The sequence below is a fragment of the Saccostrea cucullata genome, unplaced genomic scaffold (genome assembly GCF_032062105.1).
Source record: "Saccostrea cucullata isolate Sc308-1 unplaced genomic scaffold, CSIRO_AGI_Scuc_v1 ctg1109, whole genome shotgun sequence".
Taxonomy (NCBI): Eukaryota; Metazoa; Mollusca; class Bivalvia; order Ostreida; family Ostreidae; genus Saccostrea; species Saccostrea cuccullata.
In genome coordinates, this window is record NW_026930649.1 from 380,384 (window position 1) to 395,401 (window position 15,018).

General features: G+C 32.1%; 1 protein-coding gene and 1 pseudogene across 1 annotated transcript in view; both read right to left on the reverse strand.

Moving 5' to 3' along the window:
- LOC134229449 (low-density lipoprotein receptor-related protein 2-like) overlaps positions 1 to 12,999 on the reverse strand; it is a 99,575-nt gene extending 86,576 nt beyond the window's left edge. The window contains exon 1 of the mRNA XM_062711200.1: positions 12,915 to 12,999. Within this exon, the coding sequence (XP_062567184.1) occupies positions 12,915 to 12,984 (70 nt within the window). The 5' untranslated portion in view covers positions 12,985 to 12,999. The remainder of the gene's footprint in view (positions 1 to 12,914) is intronic.
- On the reverse strand, positions 2,638 to 5,369 carry LOC134229442 (low-density lipoprotein receptor-related protein 4-like; annotated as a pseudogene).
- Positions 13,000 to 15,018: the final 2,019 nt, after the last annotated feature.

Consider the following 15,018-nt stretch of genomic DNA (forward strand, 5'->3'; position numbering starts at 1 on the left):
TTTCAAACCCAACGGCATGTATGTAATGTACTAAACGCGCGTCGACCCTTTATGACGTCACAGAGAAATTACGTGGAACGTTTATCCAAACGCACATCTATGACCTCTTGACCCCAAAACTGTATTTACACAGTGATAAAAACGCTTGCCTTCAGTAGTGTTATGTAAAGGAAAACATATATATATATATATATATATATATATATATATATATATATATATATATATATATATATATATATATATATATATATATAGAAGCTAGAAGCTAAAAAATATAAATAAAAGATCATTGATTCTTTTGTAGAGTTCACATTGTTTTAGAACAACTCCTTTATTGTACATTTAATCAGTTTCCAAGATAATGCCTGAGTACAAAAAATATTCTGAATACTAGTGGACTTGATGAAGTTTTCGATAAACCTTCATAAAGCACGATACAATCTAAGTTTTTATCGGTTGTCTATTTACAAAATATGTACTATCTGTGGAAAAAATTTTCGATAATTTTACATGAAATTATAGGTTTGAAGTAATATTATTGAGAATATGCGCCAAACAATGAACTGTTGTCAAATCTTACGCTTGCATAATTCGTTAGTGTTTTCATTCCAGGTTCCATTCGATGTGCACACAATTCGTGAAGATTGAAGGGAAGAACTATAGTAAATGTCACAAGAGAAGGAGCAGATGTTCCCAATTTTTCGTTGACAACCTTTATCCAGTTTTCCGTTCCGGATTATCGAAGGACATGCTCGAACTAAAAAAAAGTTCCAAAAATATCACTTCTGAGGAAGAAAAAACAACATGACCAATTGTCTGAAATAAATGATAAAATAAACTCACAACATAGATCTTTAACATCATGACTCCATTCTCCATTTTCATTACACGTAACATTCTGAGCTAAAGGATTCACTTCGAATAGTGTACTGCATTCATAACGACATGTTTCTCGTATAATTGCCTGACAACTTATGCGTTTGCCATTTTGTATCGACTTTGAACAACCAGAAGCTGTAGAAGAAAAAACAAAAATATAGACCTTGCATTATATATAGCAAGATCGAATCTTTGCATGCACTTTTATTCTCTTGCAGGCTTCGAATGAACTGTATGATTTTAAACATATTTTTATAAGATAACCATCTCACAGTTACAGAGGTTACAGAGGCACCTTTCTAAGCATTTCATATTTATAGCATAAGTAATTATTTAAACAATAATTCTTTGAACAAAAAAACCTCAGAAAATATGGCCTACGCTTGCATAATCCATCAGTGTTCTCGTTCCAGATAGAGCCCGATGTGCAGACAATATTTGAAGAAGAAGACAAAGAGGGTCTGTAGTTGATGTCACAATAGTAAGAGCATTTGTTCCCAATATTTCGTTTACAGCTTTCGTCCAGTTTTCCGTTTCGGATAGTTGAGGGACATAAATGAACTAGAAATCACATAAATATTAATATTTTTTCTACAGAAGAAAAATTATGAAAATTATCAATCTAACCACTCACCACATAGGTTATTTGTATCATCACTCCATGTTCCATTTTCTTTACATGTGATATTTGGAACAGATGGATTGATTTCCAAAGGGCTAAAACATCTATATTGACATGTTTCTTGGATATTTGACTGACAGTTTATAAGTTGACCATTTCGTATCGCCTTTGAACATCCAGAAGCTATGCAAAAAAAATCATGAACATGAACTCACTTATGTTTTGTAATATTCAAATTCAAACGATTAATTCTGATAATTGAGAGATATTATCAATGTCATTGTATCGACCATAGAACTTACAAAGTGATGACTTTCAACGAGACTGCTGATATTCTTGTTTCATCAACTTATTTGTCAATAATTCACCTTGTTTTAAAAATTGAACATACGTAGATCATGCTCTTGTGTATCGAATCTACTGCGAGATGTAAACTCCGTATGCAGGTGAAGGTATATTGTTGTATAAATAAGGGAAGCTGAAGATTGAAAAGTTAAAGTCATCACGTTTATAATAGGGCTAGGTTGTTAGATTACCATTAACGCCTTTCAAGTTAAATATCCAAATTTGAAACAGATGTGTCATACTATGTCTCATCTCATTGTGAGAATTCCATCGGCAGCAAAAGCAAGTTTTTTAACTTGCCTAGATAGCCGAGTGGTCTAACGCGCTGTTCCTGTACATCAAGGAGACAGATTCCGTAGGTCGAGAGTTCAACCCCGGGCTGGGGCGGAAGTGGGTATCCTTGTAAAAATGAATTTCTCTGTGCTTTCTTTATTAATATTCCTTCACTTAGGGCAGTTATATTAGTATAAGAGATGTTGTAATTTGTGCTTATATATATATATATATATATATATATATATATATATATATATATATATATATATATATATATATATATATTTTACTATCAATGAATTTCTACTACTGAAAAGAAGTAATTCTTGTTTATTTAAATATTTTTGCAAATTATTATATCAATGCTATGTAATTTAAAAAAAATATATAAGGCTCTTAGTCTTTAGATAAATTCTAGATTAAAATATCATAGTAAATCAGTGTCAAAATATTTACTGCAGTTATTATAGAAAACTATAGTTAACTACAGTAAATTTTTGTTAGGGTATACCCATGCAGAAAGGATTTGGGGATGGAGTTCATTGTCCGGATTGATCACAAGTAACAGATGTAATGGAAACAAGCTTATATCCAGATTTGCACGCAACTGGACAAGTTTGCCAGGAATATGGAAGACAGTCAGGGAAATTTACATTCTGTAGGGAGGTGTCACAGCGAGATACTGTGAATGAAGTTTTAATCAAAACTAATACAAACATTTAAACTGGGCATAATTATCTAATATATAAATATAAAAAATAATTTATTGGATAGGAGAAATAAGGAAAATTGAAAACCTCCATGGCATGTTTTTTGGTCTGCTTCTAAATTAACGTTATCCTGACATCCACATGTTCTTCCAGTTGGTGTTGGAAAGCAGAAAGTACTGCATCCTCCGTTATTCTTTGAACAAATTCTATTAACTAAAAGAAGTATAAGGTCTATCATATGACTGCCTTAGAAAACCTTTGACAGATGAAACGTTTTTGAAGAATATTTTAAAATCCTAACTTACCATCCACTGAATCACCTGTAAATATATCCAAACTATCAAGTCAACCAAGCTCTGGGTGATTTTTCATAAATGTGACTGTAGCTTTATTTATCTTTGTTATACGCCTGTTTTGTAAAGAAAACATTCATCATGATTATAACTTCAGGATACTAAATATAAAGGATATTTCTTAAAATAAATGAAACTTTTGGTAAGCTCATTTTCATTGTCAATTCAAATATGTACAATTTTAGTGCTAAAGCTAATTGTTTGAATTAAAGATAAATCAGTTTTAAATCAAACGATTCTTTTATTTATGCAGAAAGAATAAAGATTTAATTTACTGTCTATTCCAGGCAGTGTAATATAAGAATTGTCCATCAATCACAACACTCATTAGATGTGCGTCATTATCAGTTGTTAATACGTGTCTGTTTAAACCATTTAAATCTGAGTACTCTATACGATTTTTAAGGCCATCTGTCCAGTATATTCTGTTGGCTACAAAATAAGAAAGAAAGTGTATATGCTCCGTTGAAAACTATAAGCTTTGGATGATATTGAGAATTTCTCCTGACTATATATTTGTACATACAAATAAAATCTATAACGAGACCGATTGGCCATCCAATATCTGTTGTTGTTATATTCTCTTTTGACGTTCCATCCATATATGATCTACCAATTTTTGGTCTATTGCCAAATTCTGTCCAGTACAAAAAGCTAAAAGGTAAAACGTAACGAAGACTGCAGAGTAAATCATTTATTTAACCTTCTTTTATTTGTTTCCAAAAAATTTAGACATTGTCTTAACTGGTTATTTTTTTAGAAGAGTATTTGGATTTATAATGCAGAAATATCGAACCCTTTTGACGGATAAACCACGATATCCCTTGGACTATGCAGGTTTGAAAACAAAGTCCTATGAAGTAAAGCAGCTCTGTGTACAACTCCAATATAACTTTGACTGGGAGTAGAACCTTCTGCAGTATAGTAAATGTTTCCCGTGGAATAATCGATGGTCAAACGTTCTGCATGAGCGAATCCTAGACATTTGGATGAAAAATTTAACTCAGCGTCGACCAAAAAGTAGAGTAATTTAGAAAATATATGAATTTAAAAAAATGATACTTATAATATTGACTTATGAATAAGTGCGAGCATATTGTATTCAACACAAATTTTTGAATACCTGTTGCATACACCAAGGATGTGTTCTTTCCATGAAGTGTGGTCGACATTATAGTTTTTGAGGAGAGAGCGGAATAGATGAGTTTCATTCTCAATTTATCAAATGTCATTCCGGGAGGAGTATTTACAACTATTGGTAGTTTGATTATGTTTCCTGTGTTTATATCAACCTGAAGGATTCGACCGTGGGAATAATCGGAAACAAGAAGGAAATTTGTGGAATAAGCACCTAATAAAAAAAACATTAATCATAAATTTTCTACAGAGAGCTATTAGCATAAATAAAAACAAGATAGGTCATACCTATATTTTATAGGTATAAGACTGGACAGCTTATTTCTCATCAAGATATGACATAAACTAAAGAATTTAATTGTCACAAGAACCCACATCTTGTATGAATAGTGGGGAAAGGGAAAAATTTTTAGGGAGGTAGTGATGAAATAAGTCATGTGGAAAAAAAGAGACCCATGGGCCACAAAGTTCAACCGAGAAATTAAGTCCTGCTGTTCTTTATAAGATTTCCCCAATTGTAATACCTATTGTGACCCCACCTTACTCCCAGGTGATTTGAACAATGTAGAATGTAGAATATACACTACCAAACGTTGCTTCCACTCTGACCAAGTGGTTCTTGACAACAAGATTTTTAAGTTTTTTTATCTCTATATTTCAATGTAAAATTTCCGCGCCACATCCGGGATTATGTTTTGAACAATCTAGTCTAGCATATTTTTTTCCAATGTTAAAGAACACAAGAATTTTAAAACCCGTGGGAGGTGGATTTTTTTGAATGATCAACTTCTATACATTCATTTTTGCTCCTTTGCATGTTCTCTTAAAAGCCATATTACTCATTTAATACATAAATACATATTAAATATACACACGTTATGAACTGGAGTCATCTCTGACTATTGTGACAGAAAGAAAAAAGACTAACTGTTATCACACGTTTTCAGATCTGATTGTAGCTGTAGCCCAATATCACATTCACATTTTCGGCCAGTTTCTAGAGGAACACAAATATCCCCACAGCCACCATTCAGTATATGACAGCCACCTACATGTAAAATAAATATAACTTTGAAAATTTATAAACGTAAAGGAAGCGTAATCAAAATGCATTAAAATAAAAAACTCTCTCTTTCTCTCTCTCTCACACACACCCTCTCCCACACCTTCCTTCATACACGAATAAACACCCTCCCTCCCTATTCTCACACGCGCAACACACATTAAAGTATGTATAAAATCAGAACCCGGACTTTTATGTCGTCTCAATGGAAGCCTATGCGTTGTTAGCATAATAAGTATCTTTATTCATTACTAATTAACATGATTAATCAAATTAGAAATATAAAAATGATGTTATACTAAAATAACTGAAACATGAAACATTTGACTTGTTGTATCATTAAAACTATAATTTTGCTCTAATTGGTTTGTACATTATTTATTTGCTATTTACGAAGTCACCATCTTTGCGATAGAATTTGTATCAGAGATGTAAATGAATAGATATTTTATCTAAAGAAGCCAACAGATATATCTGAGATACCTCTTAAACTAGCACTGATCAAAAATAACTTGCCTCTTCTGTCCTTCTGTAGAGAAGAATCAAATATGGAAACATGTGAAGCGTTTTGTATAATATTCAGCGTAGTCTCTTGAAAACGTGATGTCTTCCTTGTAAAGTAAATCTTATCTGCATTGATCCAACCAAAGAAATCCTACAATTTTTTTTAAGAAGAAAGTGATTTGGTTGAACATTATCATGATTATTTTGCTAAAGATATGATAAATACACAAGATGAAACACACCCTTTAAGTCCGGCTTAATGGTGGCTTATAGGTCCTTAATGGTGGTTTTATGGTTGTCTTTAAGTCACCATTAAGTCACCATTAAGCACCTTTAAGTAACATTTACACCACCATTAAGTTACCATTAAGCCAACTCAAAGTCCTTAATGGGTGCTTAAATGTAGCTTAATGGTAGCTTAATGGTGGCTTACAGGTCCTTAATGGTAACTTTTAGACCACCATTAAGTCACCATTAAGCTACCATTAAGCTAGACTTACAGGTGCTTAATGTCCAAACTCCATTAAGCTACCATTAAGCTACCATTAAGCCACCATTAAGCCACCATTAAGTCACATTACGCAGTCGATAATATTGTTTATATGGGTGAAAAATTATTTTTATAGTGATTTGTTATCAATATTATAAATGTAGAGTTCGCTTATATCTTGATTTGGAAAAAATAATGAAAAAGAACGAAATTCAAAATCCAAAAATAATTTTTAAAAAACGCCATAGTCGGGGCGCGAACCCTTGACCTTGGGGTTTCTAGGCGAACGCCTTATCCATTAGGCTATCGCCGCTCTTGTTTATATTCGGAAAATATTAAATATTTAACCTTTATTTTTTTCAAAATTTGTTTGGACTTGTAAAGGTATTTACTAGTATTTTGTTGAACATTTCCAAAAGTCTTGAATTGATTTATTAATCAAAATATAAACAATTTTATTTGTGGATCTTAACACATTAATATATATTTCAAGACTGAGTTCGGCTTTTAGATTGATGTAATGTGATTGAGTTCTTCGCTCTGTTATTCGAAAATTTTCGAAATGTAAGCATTAAATCATGATTGAACATAAATTAATTATAGATAAAACACAAAAGTCTATCATCGAAAAAGAAAGAGGAAAAAACAGATTCTACTATTATTTTTAATATACTGCGGATATTAACGGTTTCTGTGTCAACAATTTAGTGACAATCTTCGCGTAAGAGTTACCTGGTTAATTACGTTTCCAAAAACTTTTTTTAGAATATCATATTCAGTTTCAATTCTTTTTGTATCAATATGGGTATCAAAATAATTGACTTTTTACGATGAATCATAATTTTGTTATATGCTTGCGTTAAATTTAAATTTTTAAAAAATAATTGATCATTAAAATCTGTCAGTGTACGTTGTGTATGTATAGTTTCCTGTTAGTTAACCGGGGACGGGGGGACACTTAATTAAGGTCTATTGTCTGACCAGTCGGTTTACTGTACACTGATCATCTGTTAATCTTACCCCGTTTCTCAATGTGTATACATTTGGTCGGATGTCATGTTTAGTCTGATCGGCTGTTCCTCTGAAAATCGATTTTGAAATAACAATCATTGAAGACCGACTAGATTTTGACAGATACTTACCGCTGCATTATTAAAAAAGATAACGAATTAATTAGAATTATTCATGATGTAAAAGCCATTAAAAAGTTTTTCATGGTAAAAGTCAATCTTTGAAAACTAAACATTTGTATACCAGTAGCCCCCCCCCCCCCCCCCCCAAAAAAAAGACAGAGATTTTTTTTTTCATGAGATTATATAGTTATATTCCTGTGAATTCTGTAGCGGAATGTTTCTTTTAACACATGAAATAAAAATACCATTTTGTTTTTAAAAAGTAATATATATTTTGTGTTCATGTAAGAACAAATTGATTTTTGGTATTGTAAATTTAAGATATTTCACAAGGACTTGCTCACGGTGTGTAATAATTATTTATTTTTAAAAATCATATACACTAAAAATAAAAACAACGCATGTAATAATGATTTATTTTAAAAAAAATAATAAACGGTTCTGATACAGGATGTCTTGTTTTATTATCACTGTAAATGATTTTAAGAAAAAATTAGACACCTCGAGCAAGCCCCTGTGGCTATTAGCTAACTTTGTTCCCAGTGATCAAGTTTATGCATGTTGACAAAAAACTCGTAGAAAATATGATCGAGACAGAATTATGAGTTGGAATAGATTTTGCGTAAATGATATTAAAATAACTAAAAGTTAGTTCAAAGATTCTATATAAGATGCGTAAAAGTTTAATGAGGGTTGACCATTAAGTCACCATTAAGCTCAGCTTAATGGTGGCTTAATGGTAGCTCAATGAAGTTTGGACATTAAGCACCTGTAAGTTGCAGCTTAATGGTGGCTTAATGGTGGCTTAAAGGAATTAACTTCTTTAAGCCACCATTAAGTCATCATTAAGCTACCATTAAGCGATTGCTTAAAGGTGGTCTTTCGTCTTGTGATAAGTACTTACGTGAAACTAAAAATGATAACATTGTCATTACAAACTGAGATTTTACACAAACAAACAAAAGAATTTGAGACATACACTAAAACATTTTCGATGGTTTTAAGTCTTTTCCACTTGTAAAAGTATTAAAATCCACTGAGTATTAATTATCTATAATGGGAAAAAAATACGTTCTTAATGCTGCTAAGCAAGTCACTTGTTTCGATTTATTGAGTTGTAGCTTAATGAAAGATTTCAGTAATATTTATTTTAAAACAGATTTAATCCTATCCTATACCGTGACATGTTTGAAAACTTACAACATATAATTAATTACATCAAACCAAATTAACATATATATAAGTTTTAAAAGAACAATATAAATTGCAAAAACAGATTTATCTTTTGTGAAACAGGGCCATTAAAATGATACTAACCGTATAGACAAACGCCTGTGTTGCACCCCCCGTGATGACATGGCTTTTAGTATCAGATCCATTTGTCGTGCAGCTTTTAATTATTGATCGGTCTAGCCAGTATATCCTGAAACATGAAAAACTGTACACATATATTCTGAGTCTTAAAGTTGGGATCTTAGATCCTACAATTACAAAGTTACAACTCAAACGTCATGTGAAATATGAAATGAATGAGATCAATAGTCATTAGCATTTAGAAAATGGTTCAAATTTTAACAACCCTTCCGCTAACTTTTTTGACTTGTCCTGAAATTTGAAGTGATACTTTTTTATTGTATATACAAAATTCTTTAATGCGTGCATATAATTTCGATTAAAATGAAAAATAAAATCTTGAGCATTTTATTTTAGTATTGTAGTATGCCTGTTGCTTGTGACGTCGTAAAAAAGAGAGCTTGGGTTGTGTAGATTTGCAGACGTTACAATAGTTTCTGGTCGACTTCTACTCAACGTTCCTCGCATTATTGATATCTGTATTTTACCAGAAAGCCAAAACAGGTATCTGAAAGAAAGAAAATTTATTATCTCTTATGAAATTTTTAAAAAGATTATCAAAACAAGTTTTCCCTTCCCTGATCAGGATTCATTGTTGAAACCTGAATGCTATGATATAAGATCTTCGTTTACTTAATTCTGAAAATCGTTGAAGATTTATTTAGTATCCGTTTTTGATATTGTCCTTTATATTTATGCAAATAAAGAATTGTTAGCAAGGTGTTTGTATAAAATTGAACTTATCTCATGTTATTAGTTAGTGTAGGTTTAATTTTAAATAACCCATGAATTTTTTTCAAGGCAAAGACTTTTGGTATTACATACCCATTATGAGAGTCCACTGTTAGTGATGTTGGTTGCTGAAGTCCTGAATATATTACTGAAGTCGTCCCTAAATTTATAGAATATGCTCGTATTGTAGATTGTGCAGGTTCTATCCATTCAAGAAGATCAGCAATCCAGTCGAAATTCGATGGTGGTTATCGTTGCAGGATTCCATATTCCAAGAATTAGTCCTTTGTCACCAGGGATGCCTAGAATATTTAGTTAATTGTAGGTATATATTTGTGTATATTTATTATTGAGCTGCAAATGAATAATGCTGATTTGTCGCTTACATATGAATATTTAAGAGCAAGCTTAAGCGGTCCTCTTGTATTATATTTCTTGTTATGCTATTTTGTTAGAGCCATATAAAAACTCTTTAAAGATTGTTCGTACACTCCAGTGTCGCAATATATCTAATCCTATGTTGGAAAATTTGATTTTGCATGCCACATTTAAAATAAATTAAACTTTGAAATATACAAGAGATACAGTACCGTGAAATGCACGTCCTCCAAAAAATAGAGACATTTTTTTTTCGGAAATGAAGCATTTAACAATCTGAATTTGAGGGATTTAAAGGTATCCACCATCTCTCCCAACAGTAAAACTAAACCTCTGCAATTTATTTGTCGCTATAAGTAGGAGGGAACTTTGCTGATTATGTAAAACGCTATTATTAAAGTCGTACTATTGGATTAAAACACCAGCAGGCTATTTTTGTTTTTTCTTCCTTGTAGTTGAATGTTTATACATGTCGTTGAAGACTCCATACTTGTTGATGACTTGGTATCAAGAGTACTTAGCAGAGTAGAGTCAAGAGTGCAAGTAGTTATTCATTTAGTTTTAGTGTCACAAGTTATAGTCTAGCTATTTTGTTAGGGATCTTTATATTAAAATGTTTGCCATTGTTCCCTACCGACTTTCAACTCAATGGTGTATTGGCCTACAGAAACAGGTTCGATTGCAAATCATTAAACTCAACAAAATGAAAAACTTTCAAAATGTCTTCATTTAAATATGCAATTTTCACAATTTGCTACCACTTATGACTTTGTTTTTTTTTTTGTTGTTTTTTTTTTTATATTAGGGAGCTGTCGACCTGGCCTGATCCATTTAAACGCTGTTGTTGGATGCTCAATATAAAGTTCGCACTTTATGATAGTGTTCAACAGAAAATACATGCATACCAATCTGTCAACGGGCTAACTCCACTCCATATTCAAAATATGGTTATATCTGATTAATGTTTTGTTTTTTTTTTTTGTTTCCAATGCTCTCCTACACAATGTTTTTCCTTGATCTTATTTGAATTTATTTGAACTTTATTTGCATTTATTTGAATTTTGTCATTGAAGATCATAAAGACTGAACATTTCGACTTTTTAACTCGCAACGGAGTTGGAGGAGATATGTCCGTTGTGTGTCGTGGAAAACAGATAATTTGCATCGGGATTGATGTTGGATGCTGGCCTGATTCATAGATCAGTATGCTCTTTGCGAGTGGCTGTTCCGCTTACCAGATACATTTTTTTTTTTGGGTCATTCATATACTTAATTTGGATTATCACAACTAAGCACTCAAATAAATTTGGAAAATGTGAGAGGCCACAACTCTTTATTCGCCATTTATATGCAAATATTTTAAGAAACGTCAATGCCTCTCAATTTCCGTTCCATCTATTGCACTATGTTTTATTTCCTTTACTTGAATACTGACTAAAACCCATATTATGTATGTGAATTTTGAATTTCAAGAACAACTTCTTTCAAAACATCAGTCCTTCGGATGAGACCATATAAACCGATGACCTGTGTCGCAATAGGTGTTGGAACATTGCTCAATGGCTCTGAGTGCCAAGTATAGAAAAATTTTGTAGCTCTCCACGGGCATGTGGTGGTGTCTCCATATGCGTGAAAAATTCTCGAGAGGAACGTTAAAGAACATACAACATAAATCAATCTTTCAAAACATAATATTTTATAAGGTGGCAGAGGATAGTTTCGGATCAAGTACCGGTCAAAAATTAGTAAGATTGATTGATTGAATGTTGTTTAACGTCCCTCTCGAGAATTTCTATCTCGTATGGAGACGCTATCACTTGCCAGTAGAAAGCTGCAAATTTGGTGCTATATTCGGCACTTACGGCCATTGAGCCGTGAGGGTTCTTTTTCATGCCAACACCTACTGCGAAGCGGGACCTCGGTTTATTCCATTCATCCGAAGAACCGGCCTCCTTGTCCCACAGTGGAATTCGAACCCGCGATGTAAGGATCAACTCCTTCTTCGCGACTCTAAAGCAGACGCTCTAACCACTGCGCCACGCGGGCGTCAACAATTAGACAAAAATAGAGAACCCTAACGTTTGAATGTATATTATTTTGGGTAAATTTATTGCTGGAATATCTCAAGTGTGCATTTGGAGGGAACTGGGGGCCTTGTATATTTTATTGATATATGACATTTTAGTGTCACTACTACTGTTTATGGGATATGGACTAGAAATACAAAACTCAAATCTAAAATCACTCTTTCAGGATTTCCTCAGAAAAACAGGTTGGGTTCATAGGATGAATTGCAGCTTGAAAACGAGTTGGTTGAGTCATTATCTGTTCAATGGTATGTACACGTGTTGATCTGTATTTTATGTGGTAGCTAAAGGCATTAGCATGGGCCTGAAAGCAGTTGCGAATCTAACAAAATAGTGAAAATAGGCTAAATTTTCATGAAAATTTAAGATTGTCTTTGTGCCATGGCATCATTCATCATTTGAAGCTGTACATGTTTATTCCTAAAAGCTTAAAATTCAACAAGGGACTAGACCATGCTATTGTTTCCAATGCACAATTTATAAGCAGCTTTATGTGGAGGAAAAGTCAGCTATTCGTTTTGTTTGTCAATAAAAAAAAAAAGTTCTCTGCCACCTTCATACAGGGAAATTGTCTCCTGTTTCATATCCACTCTTTTGCCCTGCTCTCAGTTGGTGAATTTAAAGTGGAACGAATTAAAGGAACACAGTATAATTTCTTTAAGAGAACTGCGATTGTGCGAATTTAATATATTATTTCGTGAGTAGAAAAGATATGTTCAAAATTCATTAATTTAAAATAGGTTGTTTTAAACGAAACATTTTTATACTCCACCCACCCACCCCCAAGTCCTAGGATAAAAAGGAAAGCATAGGTTGGTTTTACGCATTAATGATGAAAAATAAACTTACCTAAACAGAAATACTCATTAATTGTTATAATTCCAAATGCTACGATCACTTGTTGAATAAATAGCAGCATTATTTTCTAGATAAAAAAAACAAGAACTGCAAAACAGATGACTAAACTTTTCACATTTACGGTCAACTCGGACAATGAGGAAGTTAAATTGATTGGTTACCAGTTTTGCTCATCTTAAAGTATTCATGTAGAGCAAATCCATCGAAAATACGTCTTGTCACACTCTGCATCGTTTTCTTTGAATGTATACATACAATGTGGTCCGTGTGACACTTTTAACAATTCAAATTTCTAAAATGATTTAGAGTTTTAGAATGTTAATGTATTAGCCTAGTTCAAATTTCTAAATTTCAAAAACTCAAACTGGTTTGATATATTGAAAAATTTAAGATTTTAGCTCAAAAGTCTAAATTTTCAAATTTCATGACAGATTTTAAATTTTAAAAATTTATCTTTTTTCAGATTTTTACCTAAAATAATCAAAATTTAAATTTCCAAAAAAGATTTTTGAGTTTTGAACTTTTGAGATTTTAATCTACCCTTTGTTCAGAAAGTTAACGCTTAAAGCGGCAATACGGCTGCAAATCATGTGCTTTTTCATTCAAATTTACCCAATATATCATCCAGGAATAAGGTATAAAGTTGAAGTAAGCATTCGAGAAAAATAAATATTCTCTCCTCATACAAAATTAACGTAATTAGAATCTGCCGGAAAATCAAGGGTCGTACAACTTAGTTCTGTTTACTTGTAACACGTGAATTCTAAAATGGCACGTGCATTCAATGTAGGGTTTACAATTATAATGGAATATTAGGTAAAAGCAATTCTCCGAATCAAAATGTCTTAACTCTCCGGTCAATTAATAATAGTTAACATATTAGTCTGCATTCAGACGAATTTAACATGATTAAGTACAAATGTTGACGTTTTTTGTATTGTGGATGCAGGAAAGGAAAATCCACCAAATCATACGTCATCGCGGCAAAATGTCAAACAAAATATCTTTCTGCAGTTCCAGTACAATTTGCACTTCAAATGGCAATTTTATTTCTGTATGTCATAAGTGCATTTTTACGTTGAGTTTACACTGAATTTGAAAGTCATGGAGATACGAGAAATGATAGCATGTATCAACAAACATGTAGGTTAGAACCTTCGCGAGTCCCACGTGAATGTCTCCGAGATCCCGTTTCTTCTTCATCCAATGATTATATTAATCTCCCAACTAAATTTTTGTCAGAAAAGTTGCTTTTTAATTTCAAGCCCTATTTTTGGTTTTGTTTTTCGGTTTAGTCGACTTTGTCAATGTAGCAGGCCTACTGGGCTTCCCTCTCTTACCATGCTGTTTTGTTTATGAAAACTATAGGCATGCGTGTATAGCATGGAATGTGGAACCTCGAACACGTTGCGATGTATATATATTTATGAATCATAAATAATTATTAATTTTAATGAAATAATCAGAATTATTTACTTATGAAGTTTGTAATTTCCTGAAAGTGTATATATTTATGAGTATGAAAAAAAAATCCAAATCCTATAGGAAAATTTTAACAAGTCTGTTTTTGAAGATATGCGTCATATTGTAACTTTAACAATTTAAAGTTCAGTAACATTTTTCGTCTTTTGATTATTTAATATAACTCTAAACCTCTGTATTTCAACTTTCAAACGTTTTAGGATTTTTGAAATTTTACAGTTTGATTGAAACATTCAAATTTTATATACCCAAAACATTTTTTACAATTTGAGTTTTTAAAAGTTTACTTCAAATATCCAAAATTTATCAAATTTCCAAAGCCGATTTGATTTTTGAATCCTTCGATTTCAATCCAACTTCTAAAATTTCAAAAGCCTCATAATTCCAATGGAATTTTTTTCAAGTGATTCTTTCTTTATATGATTGAACAAAGAAAATAATATCTGTGTTTGTTTGTAGAAGCACTTGCGACATTTAAACAGTCTATAATAGAATTTTAATCTTGAAACGCGGTGCCTTAATATGCTCTTCTTGTCTTGTGGTTTGTTTTTTTCTAATTTCAGAAATTTGAAACACTCTTAACAGACAGGATGTTTAAATGAGGTCTAAATCC